At 40.9% G+C, this 18,015-nt stretch overlaps 1 protein-coding gene across 1 annotated transcript in view; it reads left to right on the top strand.

The window, feature by feature from the left end:
- The window catches only part of LOC140716830 (protein Aster-B-like), a 440,998-nt gene that overhangs the window by 292,697 nt on the left and 130,286 nt on the right, over positions 1–18,015 (top strand). The window contains exon 10 of the mRNA XM_073029779.1: positions 1,961–1,984. Within this exon, the coding sequence (XP_072885880.1) occupies positions 1,961–1,984 (24 nt within the window). The remainder of the gene's footprint in view (positions 1–1,960; positions 1,985–18,015) is intronic.

Genomic DNA, 18,015 nt, shown 5'->3' with positions numbered 1-18,015 from the left:
AATATAACATACTTCAGTAACTAGTTTTGTTTTCTACATTTTGCATATTTGCATGTAAAAGTATTCATTATTCCATTCTTTGCAATATTCATATTTGTTTGATTACTTAAGAGGAATTTTTAAACAGTTGAGGTTTTCAGAATAGCTGTTACTTCTTGCCTCGTTATTTTAATAGTCAAGCCTAAACGTCACATAAAACTTTTAATTGATATATGTATTCTGGACCAATAAAAATTTTTGTGATCTACTTTGACATGTCCATTCAAAGGGATAAATCTACAACTGGAAATGGAATTTATGGTTAGTCCGTTTCTAAAAAAACTAACTCAGCCATTTTGGTTTTCTGTAAGATCATAAATTAGTATAACATATTACATAATAGATAACTTGTATGACAAGGTATTAACAATACCTAAATGCTACTTCAGTAGCTACCGTAATCACTATGTTACTTAAATTCTGAAGTAAGAGTACCATACCCTGGGTCTGTTTGTATTGCAGTTTGTTTCAACTACAGATTTGGGCTGCTGTGGCAGATTTTGACAGCTGGATTTTTACCAACTTCATCTTCACAGTTTCAGCAGAAAATGCAAATAATTTCAAATGTTTAACTGTTGAAGCTGCCCCTGAGCAACAAAATGTCAATTTGCTTTCCACATGTTGTTATTCAATCAACAATGGTCAAAGGTGTATTTTCTGTCAGGTAGATGTTCTGCTTGTTAACAGCCAGCAGAACGTGTAAATAAACTGCTTCATGGGACTGATGCTCTAACCTTCCCCTTTAATCCTGCCAATTGCAATGTTAAATTTTAACTGTCAAGTTCATTGCACTTAACTGCTTAACTACAGTATATCTAACCCCTGCAGTCAGTAATCATGTTGTGAGTTATAGGCCAAACCAATATGCATACATACACCAGAGGCTGTCTCAGCAATAATTTTTTTTTGTTTTGAATTTCTTTGCTATATTGCAGGTAAGGCAAAACAGCAGTCCTTCTCTGAATCCTTTTGAGAAATCATAGGCTTTCCCTGACCTGGGGTTGCTTTCACCTTCTCTGATCACAATCTCCTCCAAAATCTGCCCTTCTCAATTTTAATCCTTCACAACCACAAAAATCCCAGCAGGTAAAATTACTGTTATTCCCACCAATCTTCTCATTGTTAAAGGAACCTTTGGCTAGATGTTTTTTTACATTTCTGGAAGGGATGTGGGCTTCATTTAATTGTGCATCCCCAATTGCCCTTAAGAAGATAAGCTGCCATCTTGAACACAGTCTTCTTTAACCACGAACCTTGATTACAGCTCATGCCGAAAGCAACCCTGAGCCTCCTACGGATATTCCTACTTGTCCTATCCATTTGTTTCCACCTTCCCTGCAGCTTGACACTAACTTGTTTTCTCTCTCATTCATTTCTGTGAAGAATCTTCACCCTGTAACATTAACTCTTATTTTCCTGTGCACAAATGCTGCTACATCGGTTGTATGTTCCCACAATTTTCTGTTTTTATTTCTTCTGTTTGTTTAATGGAAATGTTCTCAAAATTATAGGAAGTATCTTTGAAGAACACCATTGGCTGAAGTCTTTAGAACTGCAAATAAACCCACATACTGTACTGAAAAATGAATAAATTTTGAAAAATAACTTGTTGCATGTAAAAGCAGCTGCAGTAGCTTAATGGTCTCTCTTCATACTAATAACTATCAATTTTTGTTGTTTGAGAACATGATTTAATTTTTGTATAGTGGTTTTACTTCAGCATCAGCAAAACAAAAGAGTATAATCATGTTATTTTGGATCTGTTATTAAGTAATCTTTAAGGCAACATTCTTTTTACAATAGCCAAACTTTGGTGTATTTTGAACATATGATTTTATTAGTTGAAACGATTGCATGAATATTTCTAACATTTTTGTTCATATTTTTATTATTTGCTTCCTATTTTTTGTTTCTTTCTCAGTATGACCGCCTAAACCTGATAAAAGTAAGCCCAACTCAAGTTCATTCTTCTTCCATTCTTCTATTTGTCTAGATAGAAGTGAACTGATAGCTCTGAAATGCTTTTTGACCAGTATTCTTGTGCATACTTAAATTCCTGTCCTCTGCTAGTAGCTTCCAGTTTGCAACCTGAAGTCTACTTATAGACATTTAGCAATGTAAACTCTTCCTTCATTTGTTACATGTTAATAATGTAGAAATGCCAAGCGTTGCAAATGTATGACCACTCTGGTTACTATGCTGGAGGAATTGTGTCTTTGCAACCAAAAAGCTGGTACGCTGTAATTTGAATGAAGAATTCAGTGACCATTGAAAGGACAGGATATTGTAACTATGTAACTCAAGCTGTGACTACCGTGATTCCAATCATGTGATGCATACAGAATTGTTATGTCATATATTTACCACTCTTTCAATATGACCTTATTTGAAAATAAATCTTTATGAAACAATCTCTTCTATAGCCTGTTAGTGTTACACAAGTTAAAGGGGTAGGAATGTCTTGGCTGCTCATTATAGCAAACCAGTGACATGCAAACCGGAAATTTCTTTTTATGTTCCCACAGCCACCCAAAACTACTGCCTTTCACCCAAACCAGGGTGGTTAAGCCAACCTACAATTCTATGGTTCACTGAATACCTTAATTTTTAAATGTACTCAGCTGTTGTATGATCTTGAATAATTTATTCTAATGTGAAGGAGGTGGACTTAGTATTTTTTTCACCATCCTTGCCTGGTCTGGCCCTACTATTACTACATGGGTTTGGACCCACCCTTTGTGGTTGACCCTTAAAAGACCTAGCAAGAAGTATTATCATTACTTTCAAACAGAGAAAGAATTAGACTGAATGGAACACCTGGCATCAATCAAGCCACCAAATTGGGACATGAAAATGTTATTCCCAGCTCCATTGATCTTACACATTTGTCCTCTCAAATATCAATGGACTAATCCCACGTTGGCTCAAACAGCAGCCTGACACAGTGATACTCTAAATAATGATTTATATTATGTAAAAGAGAATAGGTGTGGCACCCTCAAATCTAATATCAGGCCCTCTTCATTAAGCCTCATGGCAGCAAGTCAAATGTGGGCCAGAAAACATCCTCCTGATTACTACTATTCTCCTCCTTTAGGAGATCAATCATCGCTGCTCCACGTTGAAGAATAACTTGGAAGAAACACTGAAAGCAGCCAGGGCACAAAATTTCCTGTTGTTTGGACATTTTAAAATCCAACACCAGGAGTGGCTTCTAAACAACACTGTAGATTGAGCTACCATTTCCTAAAGAACATAGCTATGTGACTGGGTCTGCAGTAGGTAGTAAATCAATTAACCTGAATGATAAATCCACCTGATCTCATTTGTTCATAGCAATTTAACTGAGATTGGATGCATGTCTATGATAGCATTGATTATAGTGGCCACTGGACATCCCCATGGAGACATTATTGTCTTCACACTGAGGTCTCTCTCTAATGTATTTCGTTGCACTGTAAGCATGCTATATAGGATAAATTCAGAACAGAACTAGCAGCTGAAATATGGACCTTGATTATGCTCTGTGGCTGTCAGCAGAAGCAGCAGGACTATATACCACCACAAATCTGTAAATGCATGACCTGCTGCATCCTCCACTTCCCTATTACCATCAAGCTGGGAGCAAAATCCTGGTTCAATGAGGAGTGGAGAAGGGGAACAGACCACCTGCGGGTTCCCTCCAAGTTAACCAATGTCCTGACTTAGAAATGCACTGCTAGTCCTTCATTGTCACTGGGCTTTAATTCTGAAAATGTGCTTCATTACAAAATGTGCTTCATGTGCTTCAGTAACAAAAGCAAACTTATTAATCAGGGTGATGAATGCTTGGTCAGGAAGTTAAGCTTTTTAAACATTATCTTAACATGTGGAAAAGAGAAGAGAAACCAGTAGTGATAGAGCATTACAGTACAGATGTAGGCCCATTGGCTCAACAAATCCATGCCGACCAAGGGTGCCCATCCAGTTAGTCACAATTTCCTGTGTTTGCCCAATATCCCTCAAAGCCTGACCATGTACCTATCCAGTTGCTCCCAAGTGATACTTCTGTACTTGCCTCAACCACTTCCTCTGGCAGCTTGTTCCATATACTCACCACCCTCAGCATGAAAAAGCTGTTCTTCAGTTCAACTTTAAATCTTTCTCCTTTCACTCTAAATCTATGCCCCTAGTTTCCCCCTACTCTGGGGAAAAGATTGCTACTCTCCACCCTTTTTATGCTCTTCAGAATTTTATAAACCTGTATATAGTCACCCCTCATTCTCTTCTACTCCAAGAAATAAAGATCTAGTCTGGCCAACCTCTCCCAATAACTCAAGCCCCTCTATGAGGTAATATCTTGGTAAATCTTTTCTGCACTCCTTCCAGTTTAACCAAGTCCTTCCTTTGATAGAGTGGCTAAAACTGTACACGGTACTCCAAGTGTGGCCAAACCAATGACTTGGATAACTGCTGCCCAATGTCCCTACTCCTGATTGAAGAAGGCCAACATAATAAAGGGCTTGTCCACCTATGATGCAACTTTCAACAAACTATGGACTTGTATTCCTTTGCCGTTCCAGTGCACTCCCTAGTGTCCTAGCATTCATATTACAAGTCCTACACTGGCTTGACTTTTCAAAATGCTTTTCCCTTACCTCTATTGAAATCCATTTGCCACTCCTTGGTCCACGTCTCTAACTGATCAAGATACCCCTGTAGTCTGAGTTAACCTTCATCACTTTTAACAACACCTCTTAATGTCATGCTTTCTGCAGACTAGTCTCAATACTGATCCCTGTACTGCACCATTAGTCACAGGCCTCCATTCTGAGAAACAACTTTCAACTACCACCCTCTGCTTCCTACCTCTTAGCCAATCTTGAATCCATCTGACTAGTTCCGCTGGACTTCATGAGACCTAGTTTTCCAAACCAAACTACAATGTGGAACCTTGTACTTGGTAAAGTCCAAATAGACAATATCCACTGCTCTGCTGTCATCTACTTTTTTCGGTTACCTCTTCAAAAAGTTCTGAAAGGTTTGCCAAGTACGACTTTCCATAAGACCATAAGACAAAGGAGCAGAAGTCGGCCATTTGGCCCATGGAGTCTGCTCTGCCATTTCATCACGAGCTGATCCAATCTCCCCTTTATTCCCATTCCCCCACCTTCTCACCATAACCTTTGATGCCCTGACTACTCAGATACCTATCAATCTCTGCCTTAAATACACCCAATGACTTGGCCTCCACTGCTGCCCTTGGCAACAAATTCCAGATTCACCACCCTCTGGCTAAAAAAATTTTTTTGCATCTCTGTTCTGAAAAGGCACCCTGCAATCCTCAAGTCATGTCCTCTCGTACTAGACTCCCCCACCATGGGAAACAACTTTGCCACATCCACTCTGTCCATGACTTTCAACATTCAAATTGTTTCTATGAGGTTCCCCCCTTCATTCTTCTAAACTCCAAGGAGTACAGTCCAAGAGCGGTCAAACATTCCTCATATGTTAACCTCATTCCCGGAATCATTCTAGTGAATCTTCTCTGAACCCTCTCCAATGTCAGCACATCCTTTCTGAAATAAGGAGCCCAAAACTGCACACAGTATTCCAAGTGAGGTCTTACCAGTGCCTTATAGAGCCTCAACATCACATCCCTGCTCCTATACTCTATTCCTCTAGAAATGAATGCCAACATTGCATTTGCCTTCTTCACCACTGACTTAACCTGGAGGTTAACCTTAAGGGTATCCTGCACGAGGACTCCCAAGTCCCGTTGCATCTCAGAACTTTGAATTCTCTCCCCATTTAAATAATAGTCAAAGCACAAAGCCATGGTAATTCCTCCTAATCAGATTGTGTCTATCCAAATGCTGTCCCTCAGAATTCTCTCAAGTAACTTCCCTACTATGGATGTCAGGCTGACTGATCTGTAGTTTCTTGAATTGTTCTTCCTACCCTTCTTCAATAATTGACCAACATTAGCCACCTTTCAGCCCTTGTGAACTTCATCAGTGGCCAACAATGAAGCAAATAACTCCATAAGGGCCTCTGCAATTTCTTCTCTAGCCTCCCACAAGGTCTGAGGATCCATTTAGTCAGGCCCTGGATTTATCCAACTTAATTCACTATAACGTTGCAAATAACTTTTCCCTGGTAATATGAATTTCCTCCACAATGTTTCCACTAGTTTCCCTTATCTCTTGAGTAACCACGATTTTCTTCTCAGTAAACACCAAGAAGAAATATTTGTTAAAAATCCCGTCCTTCAGTGCCTTAACACAGGTCGCCCTGCTGATCTCTAAGTGGACCTACTCTCGCTCTCTCTCACTCACTCTAGTCACCCATTTACTCTTAATATAGCAATAGAACTTGTCAGGATTTTCCTTAACCTTATCTGCCAGGTTCATCTCGTATCCTCTCTTGGACCTATTGATAGCCCTCTTAAGGATACTCCTAATCTTTTTATAGTCATCAGGGGGTTCACTTGTTACCCACCTCCTGAACCCAATGCATGCTTTCTTTTTTTTCTTGACTAGGCCACAATAGTCCTCGACAGCCAAGTTTCCCTAAACTTGTCAGCTTTCTCCTTTATCCAAACAGTGATACGCTGCTCCAGGAATTTTGATATTTCACTCTTAAAAGCCTCCCACTTGCTATTTGTTCCTTTCCCTTCAAAAGCGCTCACCAATTGACCTCTACTAGATCCTGCCTAATTCCCCAAAAATTAGTTTGTGTAGACCTGACCTATCCTTTTCCAACACAATCTTAAAATTAATATAATTATGATAATTAGAGCCAAAGTGCTCCCTGGCTGCCTCTTCCACAATTTGCCTTTCCTCATTTCTTAAGGTGAGATCCAGTATTGCACCCTCCCGAGTAGGGTCCTCCATATATTAACTCAGGAAACTTTCCTGGACACGTTTTACAAATTCCACCCCATCCAGCCCTTAACAGTCTGGGTAACCCAGTTAATACTAGGGATATTAAAATCTTCCAATGATACAACACAGTTATTCTTAGTACTATTAGTAATTTCTCCCCACACCTGTTTCTGCTGACTATGGGGAATCTATAATACAACCCCACCAGAGTGACCCTCCCCTTCAGCAAGATAGTGCCAGTGACCAACAGCAATGTTTTGCAGACAGCTCACAAGAATCCCAGCTACTCTAGTAGATATACTTCTTCCTCTGAACTGTGATTGCTGCAATCTGCAGCCTGTAATTTCCCTTTTAAGGATGTACTTTCGAACCGACTAAATAATCTGGTGTTTTTGCGATCTCTTGGGAGATTTGGTGAACTAGACTCTTGAGAGTGCAGATACGGCTGGGGTGGCCGCTGTGTGGAAGCCTGATGGTGGAAGATGAACCTGTGGTCGGCTCCATTACTGTGTATCAATTAAAGCATCTAGCAAGATTAAAATCATTGAGAACTAGGGTGGAAAAGGAACAAGTGTTCAGCGCCATCTTCCTGCATCTCACCCTGGGAGGGTGGGCAGCCAGATGTTGTGGTCCATGAAGGGACCAATGACATGGATAGGAAGAAGGAGGAGGTCCTGCAAAGAGAATTTAGGGAGTTAGGTGCAAAGTTGAAGGACAGGACCTCCAGGGTTGCAATCTCAGGATTGCTACCTGTGCCACATGCTACTGAGGCTAGAAATAGGAAGATAATGCAACTAAATACGTGGCTAAGGAGTTGGTGCAGGAGGGAGGGCTTCATGTTTCTGGACAATTGGGCCTTGTGCCAGGGAAGGTGGGACCTGTTCCGACGGGACAGGTTGCACCTGAACTGGAGGGGGATGAACATCCTTGCGGGAGGGTTTGTTAGTGCTGCTCCAGGGGGTTTAAACTAGATTTGCAGGGGGAGGGGAACCAGAGTGTTAGAGCAGATGGTAAGGTGGAGGAGGATAAAGGACATGTGAGAGCTGCAAATATAGTGCAGGGAGTAAAGCCAGATCTAACATATAAAGAGGCTTTGAGGAAAGAGAAACAGAATAAAGGGCATAAGGGTGGTAAGGTAGAAGGGCTAAAGTGCATGTACTTCAATGCAAGAAGCATCAGGAACAAAGGTGATGAACTGAGAGCTTGGATACATACATGGAATTATGATGTAGTGGCCATCACAGAGACTTGGCTGGCACCAGGGCAGGATGGATTCTCAATATTCCTGGATTTCAGTGCTTTAGAAGGGATAGAGAGGGGTGAAAAAGGGGAGAAGGGGTGGCATTACTGGTCAGGGATACTATTACAGCTACAGAAAGGGTGGGTAATGTAGCAGGATCCTCTTTTGAGTCAGTATGGGTAGAAGTCAGGAACAGGAAGGGAGCAGTTACCCTATTGGGAGTATTCTATAGGTCCCCTGGTAGCAGCAGAGATACCGAGGAGCAGATTGGGAGGCAGATTTTGGAAAGGTGCAAAAATAATAGGGTTGTTATCATGGGTGACTTTAACTTCCCTAATATTGATTGGCACCTGATTAGTTCCAATGGTTTAGGCAGGGCAGAGTTTGTTAAGTGCGTCCAGGATGGATTCCTGTCACAGTATGTTGACAAGTCGACTGGGGGAATGCCGTATTAGATCTAGTATTAGGTAATGAACCGGGTCAGGCCACAGATCTCTCAGTGGGTGAGCATCTGGGGGACAGTAATCACCGCTCTTTGGCCTTTAACATTATCATGGAAAAGGATAGAATCAGAGAGGACTGGAAAATTTTTAATTGGGGAAGGGCAAATTATGAGGCTAAAAGGCTAGAACTTGCGGGTGTGAATTGGGATGATGTTTTTGCAGGGAAGTGTACTATGGACATGTGGTCGATGTTTCGGGATTTGTTGCAGGATGTTAGGGATAAATTTGTCCTGGTGAGGAAGATAAAGAATGGTAGGGTGAAGGAACCATGGGTGACAAGTGGGGTGGAGAATCTGGTCAGATGGAAGAAGGCAGCATACGTGAGGTTTAGGAAGCAAGGATCAAATGAGTCTATTGAGGAATATAGGGTAGCAAGAAAGGAGCTTAAGAAGGAGCTGAGGAGAGCAAGAAGGGGGCATGAGAAGACCTTGGCGAGTAGGATAAAGGAAAACCCCAAGGCATTCTTCAATTATGTGAAGAACAAAAGGTTGACAGGAGTGAAGATAGCACAGATTAGAGATAAAGGTGGGAAGATGTGCCTGGAGGCTGTGGAGGTGAGCAAGGTCCTCAATGAATACTTCTCTTCTGTATTCACCAATGAGAGGGAACTTGATGACGGTGAAGACAATATGAGTGAGGTTGATGTTCTGGAGCATGTTGATATTAAGGCAGAAGCGGTGTTGGAGTTGTTAAAATACATTAGGACGGATAAGTCCCTAGGGCCTGACGGAATATTCCCCAGGCTGCTCCACGAGGCGAGGGAGGAGATTGCTGAGCCTCTGGCTAGATCTTTCTGTCCTCGTTGTCCACGGGAGTGGTACCGGAGGATTGGAGGGAGGCGAATCTGTGTAATTATAGACCAGTGATACTTATGTCTGTGGTGGGAAAGCTGTTGGAAAAGATTCTTAGAGATAGGATCTATGGGCATTTAGAGAATCATGGTCTGATCAGGGACAGCCAGCATGGCTTTGTGAATGGCAGATCGTGTCTAACAAGCCTGTTAGAGTTCTTTGAGGAGGTGACCAGGCATATAGATGAGGGTAGTGCAGTGGATGTGATCTACATGGATTTTAGTAAGGCATTTGATAAGGTTCCACAAGGTAGGCTTATTCAGAAAGTCAGAAGGCATGGGATCCAGGGAAGTTTGGCCAGGTGGATTCAGAATTGGCTTGCCTGCAGAAAGCAGAGGGTCATAGTGGAGGGAGTACATTCGGATTGGAGGGTTGTGACGAGTGGTGTCCCAGAAGGATCAGTTCTGGGACCTCTACTTTTCGTGATTTTTATTAATGACCTGGATGTGGGGGTGGAAGGGTTTGCAGACGACACAAAGGTTGATGTTGATGTTGTTGTGGATAGTGTAGAGGATTGTCTTAAGATTGCAGAGAGACATTGATAGGATGCAGAAGTGAGCTGAGAAGTGGCAGATGGAGTTCAACCCAGAGAACTGTGAGGTGGTATACTTTGGAAGGACAAACTCCAAGGCAGAGTACAAAGTAAATGGCAGGATTCTTGGAATTGTGGAGGAGCAGAAGGATCTGGGGGTACATGTCCACAGATCCCTGAAAGTTGCCTCACAGGTAGATAGGGTAGTTAAGAAAGCTTATGGAGGGTTAGCTTTCATAAGTCGAGGGATAGAGTTTTAGAGTCGTGGGGTAATGATGCAGCTCTATAAAACTCTGGTTAGGCCACACTTGGAGTACTGTGTCCAGTTCTGGTCGCCTCACTATAGGAAGGATGTGGAAGCATTGGAAAGGGTACAGAGGAGATTTACCAGGATGTTGTCTGGTTTAGAGAGGATGCATTATGATCAGAGATTAAGGGAGCTAGGGCTTTACTCTCTGGAAAGAAGGAGGATGAGAGGAGACATGATAGAGATATGCAAGATATTAAGAGGAATAGATAGAGTAGACAGCCAGCGCCTCTTCCACTGCTCAATACAAGAGGACATGGCTTTAAGGTAAGGGATGGAAAGTTCAAGGGGGATATTAGAGGAAGGGTTTTTACTCACAGAGTGGTTGGTGCGTGGAATGCACTGCCTGAGTCTGTGGTGGTGGCAGATACACTAGTGAAATTTAAGAGACTACTAGACAGGTATGTGGAGGGTTATATGGGAGGCAGGATTTAAGGGTCGTCGGCACAGCATTGTGGGCAGAAGGGCCTGTACTGTGCTGTACTGTTCTATGTTCTATGACCGGTTTCCTCCTCTTCCCTACTACAGTCGGACAGGAAGATAAAGAAGTCTTGGGTCCCATGCTGCCAGATTTAGGAGCAGTTGTTGCCCTGCAGCCATTGGTCTTCTGGATGAGCTTCACTTGCCTCAGCGTTCATTGGGCTGTGCAACTATGAACTCACTTTCAGGGACTCTGCAGTTCATGTTCCATGTGTTTTTGTTTACTTTTTTCACTTTTTGCTTAATTTGATAAAGGCATTAAAGGTGAGGGCAAAGGAAGAACCAGTGTTCAGCTCACTACACCTCAAGGTTTACTTCATTCAGCACTGAACTGACTCTACAGCTGGTCGTGCAACCATCGGCACTCACTTCAGTGCTGAACTAGTGTCGTGGCTGTGGACTTGCCTTCAGGAGCTCTGCATTTAATTTTCTGGGTTTTATTTGTTTACTTTATATTGTTTTCATGATTTGTTCTTTTTTTCCGCACATTGGGTGTTTTGTGGCTGCCCGCAAGAAGACGAATCTCAAGGTTGTATAGAGTATACATACTTAGAGAATAAATGTACTTTGAGGTTCTACCCTATGGCCTCACTGGAAGATACCCCAAGAATGTTATCTCTAAGTAGTGCTGTTATATCCTCCCTTATTAAAAAGTCCACATCCTCTATGTCACATTTGTAGCATCTGCATCTTGGAGTATTGAGCTGTCAGTTCTGCCCTTCTCTCAGTCTCATTTCTATTATGGCTATAACATCCCATTTCTGAGAGCCAGTCCATCCTCTTAGTTTAACTGCCTTACCTGTTAAACCTTGTGCATTGAAATCAATAGAAGGATTTATAAAAGATAGAAGAGTTTCTGCAGTATAAGGTCTCTTTAAAGAATAATCACTAAGATTGGAGTGATTATTCTGGGTTTGATCTTTTTAGAGCTGAATTTACATATAGCTACAGTATATAAGGGGGCCTTATATATGTATTTATACTTAGGTTTAGGATTCCAGAATCAGGTTTATTATCACTGACATGCAGTAGATCATGAAATTCGTTGTTTTGTGCAGCAGTACAGTGCAATACATAAAATTACTGTAAGTTACAATAAGAAATATAAAAGAATAGTACAAAAAGCAAAATAGTGAAGAAATTTTGGACAGATGGGGCTCATCAGCTGTGGTTGGCAGCTCATCTAGGAGAAGGAAAACTGATCACAAACCTCTGCTGCATTGCCACTATATTCACTCAAGGAGTAGACCCTGAGGGAAAAATCCAGAGCTGGAGTCCCTAAGGCAGTTTTGTGTTGAGTACAACGCTGACTAGCAACTCCTGCAAAGCTGCTGGTGCCAAACTGTATTGGTCTCTGCTGTTCCTTAGGGTTCATCAGATGGCGTGGAGATGAGGAGCTTGCTGCATGGGCAACAGCTTGCGCTCCATATTGTACTGCCCAGGCTTGTGAATCTAGACAGTTAGGATACAACATCCATGGTCGACCCTGACTGACGGAGGCCTCATCATCATCAGCGAGGTGGTGTTCATGGACTTTTCAGAAATCTGATCGTGTAGGGGAAGAGGCTGTTCCTGAAGTGTTGAGTGTGCATCTTTAGGCTCCTGTATCTCCTTCCTGATGGTAGTAATGAGAAGAGGGCATATCCTGGATGGTGAGGGTCCGTAGTGATGGATGCTGCCCTCTTGAGACATCGCCTCTTGAAGGTGGCCTCACTGGTGGAAGCTGGCTGGATTACACCCCTCTGAAGATTTTATAGATCCTGTGCATTGGAGCCTGCATACCAGATGGTGATGCAACCAACCAGTATGTTCTCTACACTACATCTGAAGAAATTTACTGGAGTCTTTAATGACATACTGAATCTCTTCAAACTCCAAATGAAATAAAGTTGCTAGTGTGCCTTCTTCATAATTGCATCAAAATGTTGGGCCCAGGATGTTCTGAGATGTTAATGTTCAAGAACTTGAAACTGCTCACCCTTTCTACTGCTAACCACTCAACAAGGACTGGTGTGTGTTCTCCGACTTCCCCTTCTTGAATTCCACAATCAATTCCTTTATTGTAATGATTTTGGGCGCAAGGTTGTTGTTGTGACACCACCTAACCAGTCAGTCTATCTCATTCCTGCATGCCTCCTTGTCACCATCTGCAATTCTACCAAAAACAGTTGTTCAGGAGTTCATTTATTCCAGGTTTTTTGGTTTTACAGATTTTTTTTCTGCAGCAGTCAGTCAATGAATGCCATTAGGCTTTAATTTTTTCATAATGATTGAAAATGAAAAAACCTGAAAATATGAAATAAAAACTAAGTGTTGGAGGTATTCAGCAGATTAGAGATCATTCCATGGGGAGTTTGTGTTTCAGTCTATGTGGGAGACAGCCTGTATGGATCTTAAGTTTTCCCAACATATTATTAAGAGAATCTGGGCAACACAATTTTTAACTTGTATGTTGACTACTCAGCATAATACCCTGGATTAGAAATTTGTTTGCTGTTGCTTGCATTGAAAGCATCTTTATAATTTCCTTCTGAAGTTTGGTTCTTAAAGTCACTGGAGCTGAATTTCAAAAGTCAGATGCCCATTGTTTTGTACCTCTCAAAATGACCTTTTTAATAGTTACAAGTATTATTTTGAAGGTTGCATTGTTTTTCTACCCTTCAAAATCATAGTTATAACTGTTGAAGAAATACACACTTCCTCGTGTTTGGCATCCGATACACAATAAAGTGTTACTGTAACAATTTTAAAAAAGGGTGTTGACAGACTTAATCAGAAACTCCATTATTCAATAAAATTTAATCATAAAGATTTATAATTAACTTTGACATCCCTCTTGTTTGTTTCAGTCATTTTGTTTTTCAGGATGTTATTAGAGCATTGAGTGTTGAGTTTTCCTTTGGGGAAGTTGCCTAAAAGCTACTTCCTGAGCATTTGTTTAATAGGGATGAGGTTACTTCATAATGTAGCAATGATCCGGGGATTTGATTTTGTTGTTTCCTTTGTTTCCTCATGGCCGGGGTAAGTAAAAATGCCAAACTAATATCGCATAATAATGCCATTTTTATTGTTCATCGTTGTTCAACATATACTTTAGTATCGAGGTAGAGCAGTTTATTGTGCCTGGGCAAATCTCTGGGAATTTACTTAAGGTCATTAGTGAAACAAGGGAACATATTCCATTTTGCAGATCTGCTAGCATTCCCCTTAGGTTAAACCTAAGCAAGGATGATCTAATTAGTATGCTGTTAAGAAATTGTAAACACAGGGGATTTTGCAGATGCTGGAAATCCAGAGTAACACCAACACCAACTCAACAGGTCAGGCAGCATCCATAAGTCTTGATGGAGGGTCTCGGCCCAACGCGTCGACTATTTATTGCTTTCTTGTATGCTGCCTGTCTGCTGAGTTTCTCCAGTATTTTGTATGTTACTCTGTTGTGAAATTGTCTGCTCATGTTATTTAGCAAGTGGAATTATAAAGTTAGTTTCTTGTCACATTTAGGTATGATAAAAGAATGGGAATATAATAAACATTTGTATTAAATAGAACAAAGGCAGACAAAATAACTTAACTGCTCTGAAGAATATTCACAGTTCCAAATTCTGCGACCTGTATTCCAGCTCACACCAGATTCCAGCTTCACTAATCTGACTTATGGCTTCTGATTTGAGAATGGCTGTTTTTCAAAATGTTTATTCTTTTATTCACATCACACACCTACCCTTATCCCAGCCACCTCACATCACTCCACCATTGCTAGCTGTTCCCAAAACATTAGATTTTCTTTCTAAACCTTTCCACCATTTTAGTTCTTATAAATTATACTTCAAAGCTATGATCTTTTTTTCACCTGCCCTAATATTCCCTTAAATGCGTCAGTGCCAAACTCTGTCTGCTGTGCAACACCCTTATATTCATAAATCAAAGCCACTGTGTAACTATTGTATGTGAGTTCTGATTCCGGAAACCAAAGTAAGCAATTTGGTCCAGGACATTTTTTGGAGGTGCTGTTGTTCCTCATTTCAGCAGATATCTCAAAATCATCAGGAGCTCTGTTCACCTATATATAAAGTGCCTTGAAAAAGTATTCCGCCCCCCACAACTTTTTTTTTCCACATTTTACTGTCTCATTTTCTACATTTAAAATATATTGAAATAGGATTTTTGAACTAATCTGGAAAATATTGTGCATCATGTCAAATAAAAAGGAAAATTCCAAAACCTGTCAACAGCTTACTAAAAATTAAAAGCCAAAATTGTGAGGCTAAAAAAAATCATCCCCTTTGTGATTATTTTGCTAACTTTCCTCACGTGCAATACTGTATGTTACCTTACCAACTCACCCAATTTGGGTTGATGTAGAAAATTGGAGGATAACCTATTTTCAATGAATTCATAACAGTAAATACCCCCTCTCTCTGCAAGGTCCAGCAGTTCAACAGACCAAACCAAAAGGAAGATGAGCATTCAAGGCAAGTCAGGGAAATGATAATAGAGACGCATGAATCTGTGGAAGTGTACAAGACTATCTCTAAGATACTGAACGTACCTTGGAGCTCAGTGCTGTCCATCCTGACAAAGTGAAAAAAATATGAAACCACAGCCAGACTGCCTAGGTCAGGCCGCCCATCAAAACTTAGTCACTGAAGAAGAAAGGCGCTTGTAAGGGAGGCTACTGTGACACCAACAGTTACTCTCAGTTAGCTACAGAAGTCAGTGGCTGCAACTGGAGATGAAGTTCATGGCTCCACAATTTCTAAGGCCTTGCACAAAATGGGTATTTATAGAAAAGTGGCAAGGAAGAAGCACTGGTTAAAAAAAAAACAGCATATCCTTGCCCATTAAAAACTTTAGACCAGAAGATATAGGAGTAGAAGTAGCTCATTTGACCCATTGACTCTGCTGCACCATTTCATCATGGCTGATCCATTTTCCCACTCAGCCCCAATCTCCTGCCTTCTCCCTTCATGCCCTAACTTGTGAAGAATCTATTAACCTCTACGTTAAATATACCCAATGACTTGACCACCACAGTCATCTGTGGCAAAACATTCCACAGATTCACCACTCTCTGGCTAAAGATATTCCCCCTTATCTCCATTCTAAATGGACGTCTCTCTATTCTGAGGCTCTGTCCTCTGGTCCTAACTCCCCCACCTTAAGAAACATCCTCTCCATATCCACTGTGTCGAGGCCTTTCAACATTTGATAGGTATCAATGAGATCCCCACTCATTCTTCTGAATTCCAGCAAGTAAGGGCCCAGAGCCATCAAACACTCCTCATATGATTAGCCTTTCAATCCCAGAATCATTTTTGCGAACCTCCTTTGAACCCTCTCCGATGTCAGATTTTTTAAATAACGGGCCCAAAACTGTTCACAATACTCCAGGTGATGTATCACCAGTGCTTTATAAAGCCTCAATGTTACATCCTTGCTTTTATATTCTAGTCCTCTTGAAATGAATGCTAACATTGTATTTGCCTTCATCAACCTGCATATTGACCTTCAGGGAATCCTGCATGAGGACTCCCAAGTCCTTTTGCATCTCAGAGTTTTGAATTTTCTCACCATTTAGAAAATAGTCTAAACTTTTATTTATTCTACCAAAGTGCATGGCCATTCACTTTCCTTTTTTGTAATTTATTTTTTATTGAAGTTCATCATCAAACAAACATTTCCATAAGATGTATTTCAGACATTGTACATATATATCATATAATCATATATGTCACAAATCTCCACATAGTATTTATCTGAGGTATGCACTTATAGAAAAGAGTGGAAGGGAAAAACAAGCAAAAGGAAAAAACTATGTACAAGTAGGGAGTGATCTTTTTTTTTTACAACATATTCATTGATTTGTAAGAGTAAATTAGGCCTATGAGGCATCCCAACACTGTATTCCATCTGCTACTTTGCCCATTATCCTAATCTGTCTAATTCCTTCTGTAGTTTTCCTGCTTCCTCAACACCAGGTGCCCCTCCACCTATCTTCGTATCATTTGCAAGCTTGGGCACAAAGTCATCAATTCCATCATCCAAATCATTATCATATAACGTAAAAAGAATTGGTCCCAAGACAGACGCGTATGGGGCTAGTCACCGGCACCAGACAGAAAAGGCTCACTTTATTCCCACTCTTTGCCTCCTGCCAATCAGCTACTGCTTTATCCATGTTAGAATCTTTCCTGTAATACCATGGGCTTGTAACTTGTTAAGCAGCCCCGTGTGGCACCTGGTCGAAGGCCTTCAGAAAATCCAAGTACACAACATCCGCCAATTCTCCTTTGTCTATCCTGCTTGTTATTCAAAGAATTCCAACAGATTTGTTGGGCAAGATTTTCCCTTAAGGAAAACATGCTGACTATAGCCTATTTTCTCATGTGCCTCCAAGTACCCTGAAATCATATCCTTTACAATCGACTACAACATCTTCCCAACCACTGAGGTCAGACAAACGGGTCTATAATTTCCTTTCTTCTGCCTCTCTTCCTTCTTGAAGAGTGGAGTGACATTTGTAATTTTTCAGTCCTCCAGAACCATGGCACAATCCATTGATTCTTGAAAAATCATTACTAATGCCTCAACAATCTCTTCAGCCACCTCTTTCAGAGCCTTGTGGTGTAGACCACAGGTCCAGGTGATTTAATCTAAATTCAGACCTTTCAGTTTCTCAAGGATCTTCTCCCTAGTGATGGCAACTTCACTCACTCCTGCCTCCTGATGCTCGCAAACTTCCGGCATACTGCTAGTGTCTTCTCCAGTGGTGACTGATACAAAGTACTTATTCAGTTGATCCAACATTTCCTTGTCCCTCATTATTTCCTCCCCAGCATCATTTTCCAGTGGTCTGATGTATACTTGAACCTCTCTTTTACACTTTATATACCTGAAAAACTTTTGGTATCTTCTTTAATATTATTGGCTAGCTTATCTTTGTATTTTATCTCTTCCTTCTCTTTGACTTTTTTAGATGCCTTCTGTTGGTATTCAAATCTTCCCAATCCTCTAACTTCTGACTAATCATTGTTTTATTATATGCCTTCTTTTAGGCCTTTACGTCGACTTCGACTTCTCTTGTCAGCCACGGTTGCATCATCCTACCTTTAGAATACTAATTCTTTGCGATGTATCTATCCTGCACCTTCTGAATTTTTCCCAGAAACTCCAGCTATTGCTGTTCTGCTGTCA

Source organism: Hemitrygon akajei, chromosome 26, assembly GCF_048418815.1.
Source record: "Hemitrygon akajei chromosome 26, sHemAka1.3, whole genome shotgun sequence".
In the NCBI taxonomy this organism is placed as follows: domain Eukaryota; kingdom Metazoa; phylum Chordata; class Chondrichthyes; order Myliobatiformes; family Dasyatidae; genus Hemitrygon; species Hemitrygon akajei.
The sequence above is the reverse complement of the archived record's forward strand: the minus strand, read 5'-3'. Positions and strand labels throughout refer to the sequence as shown.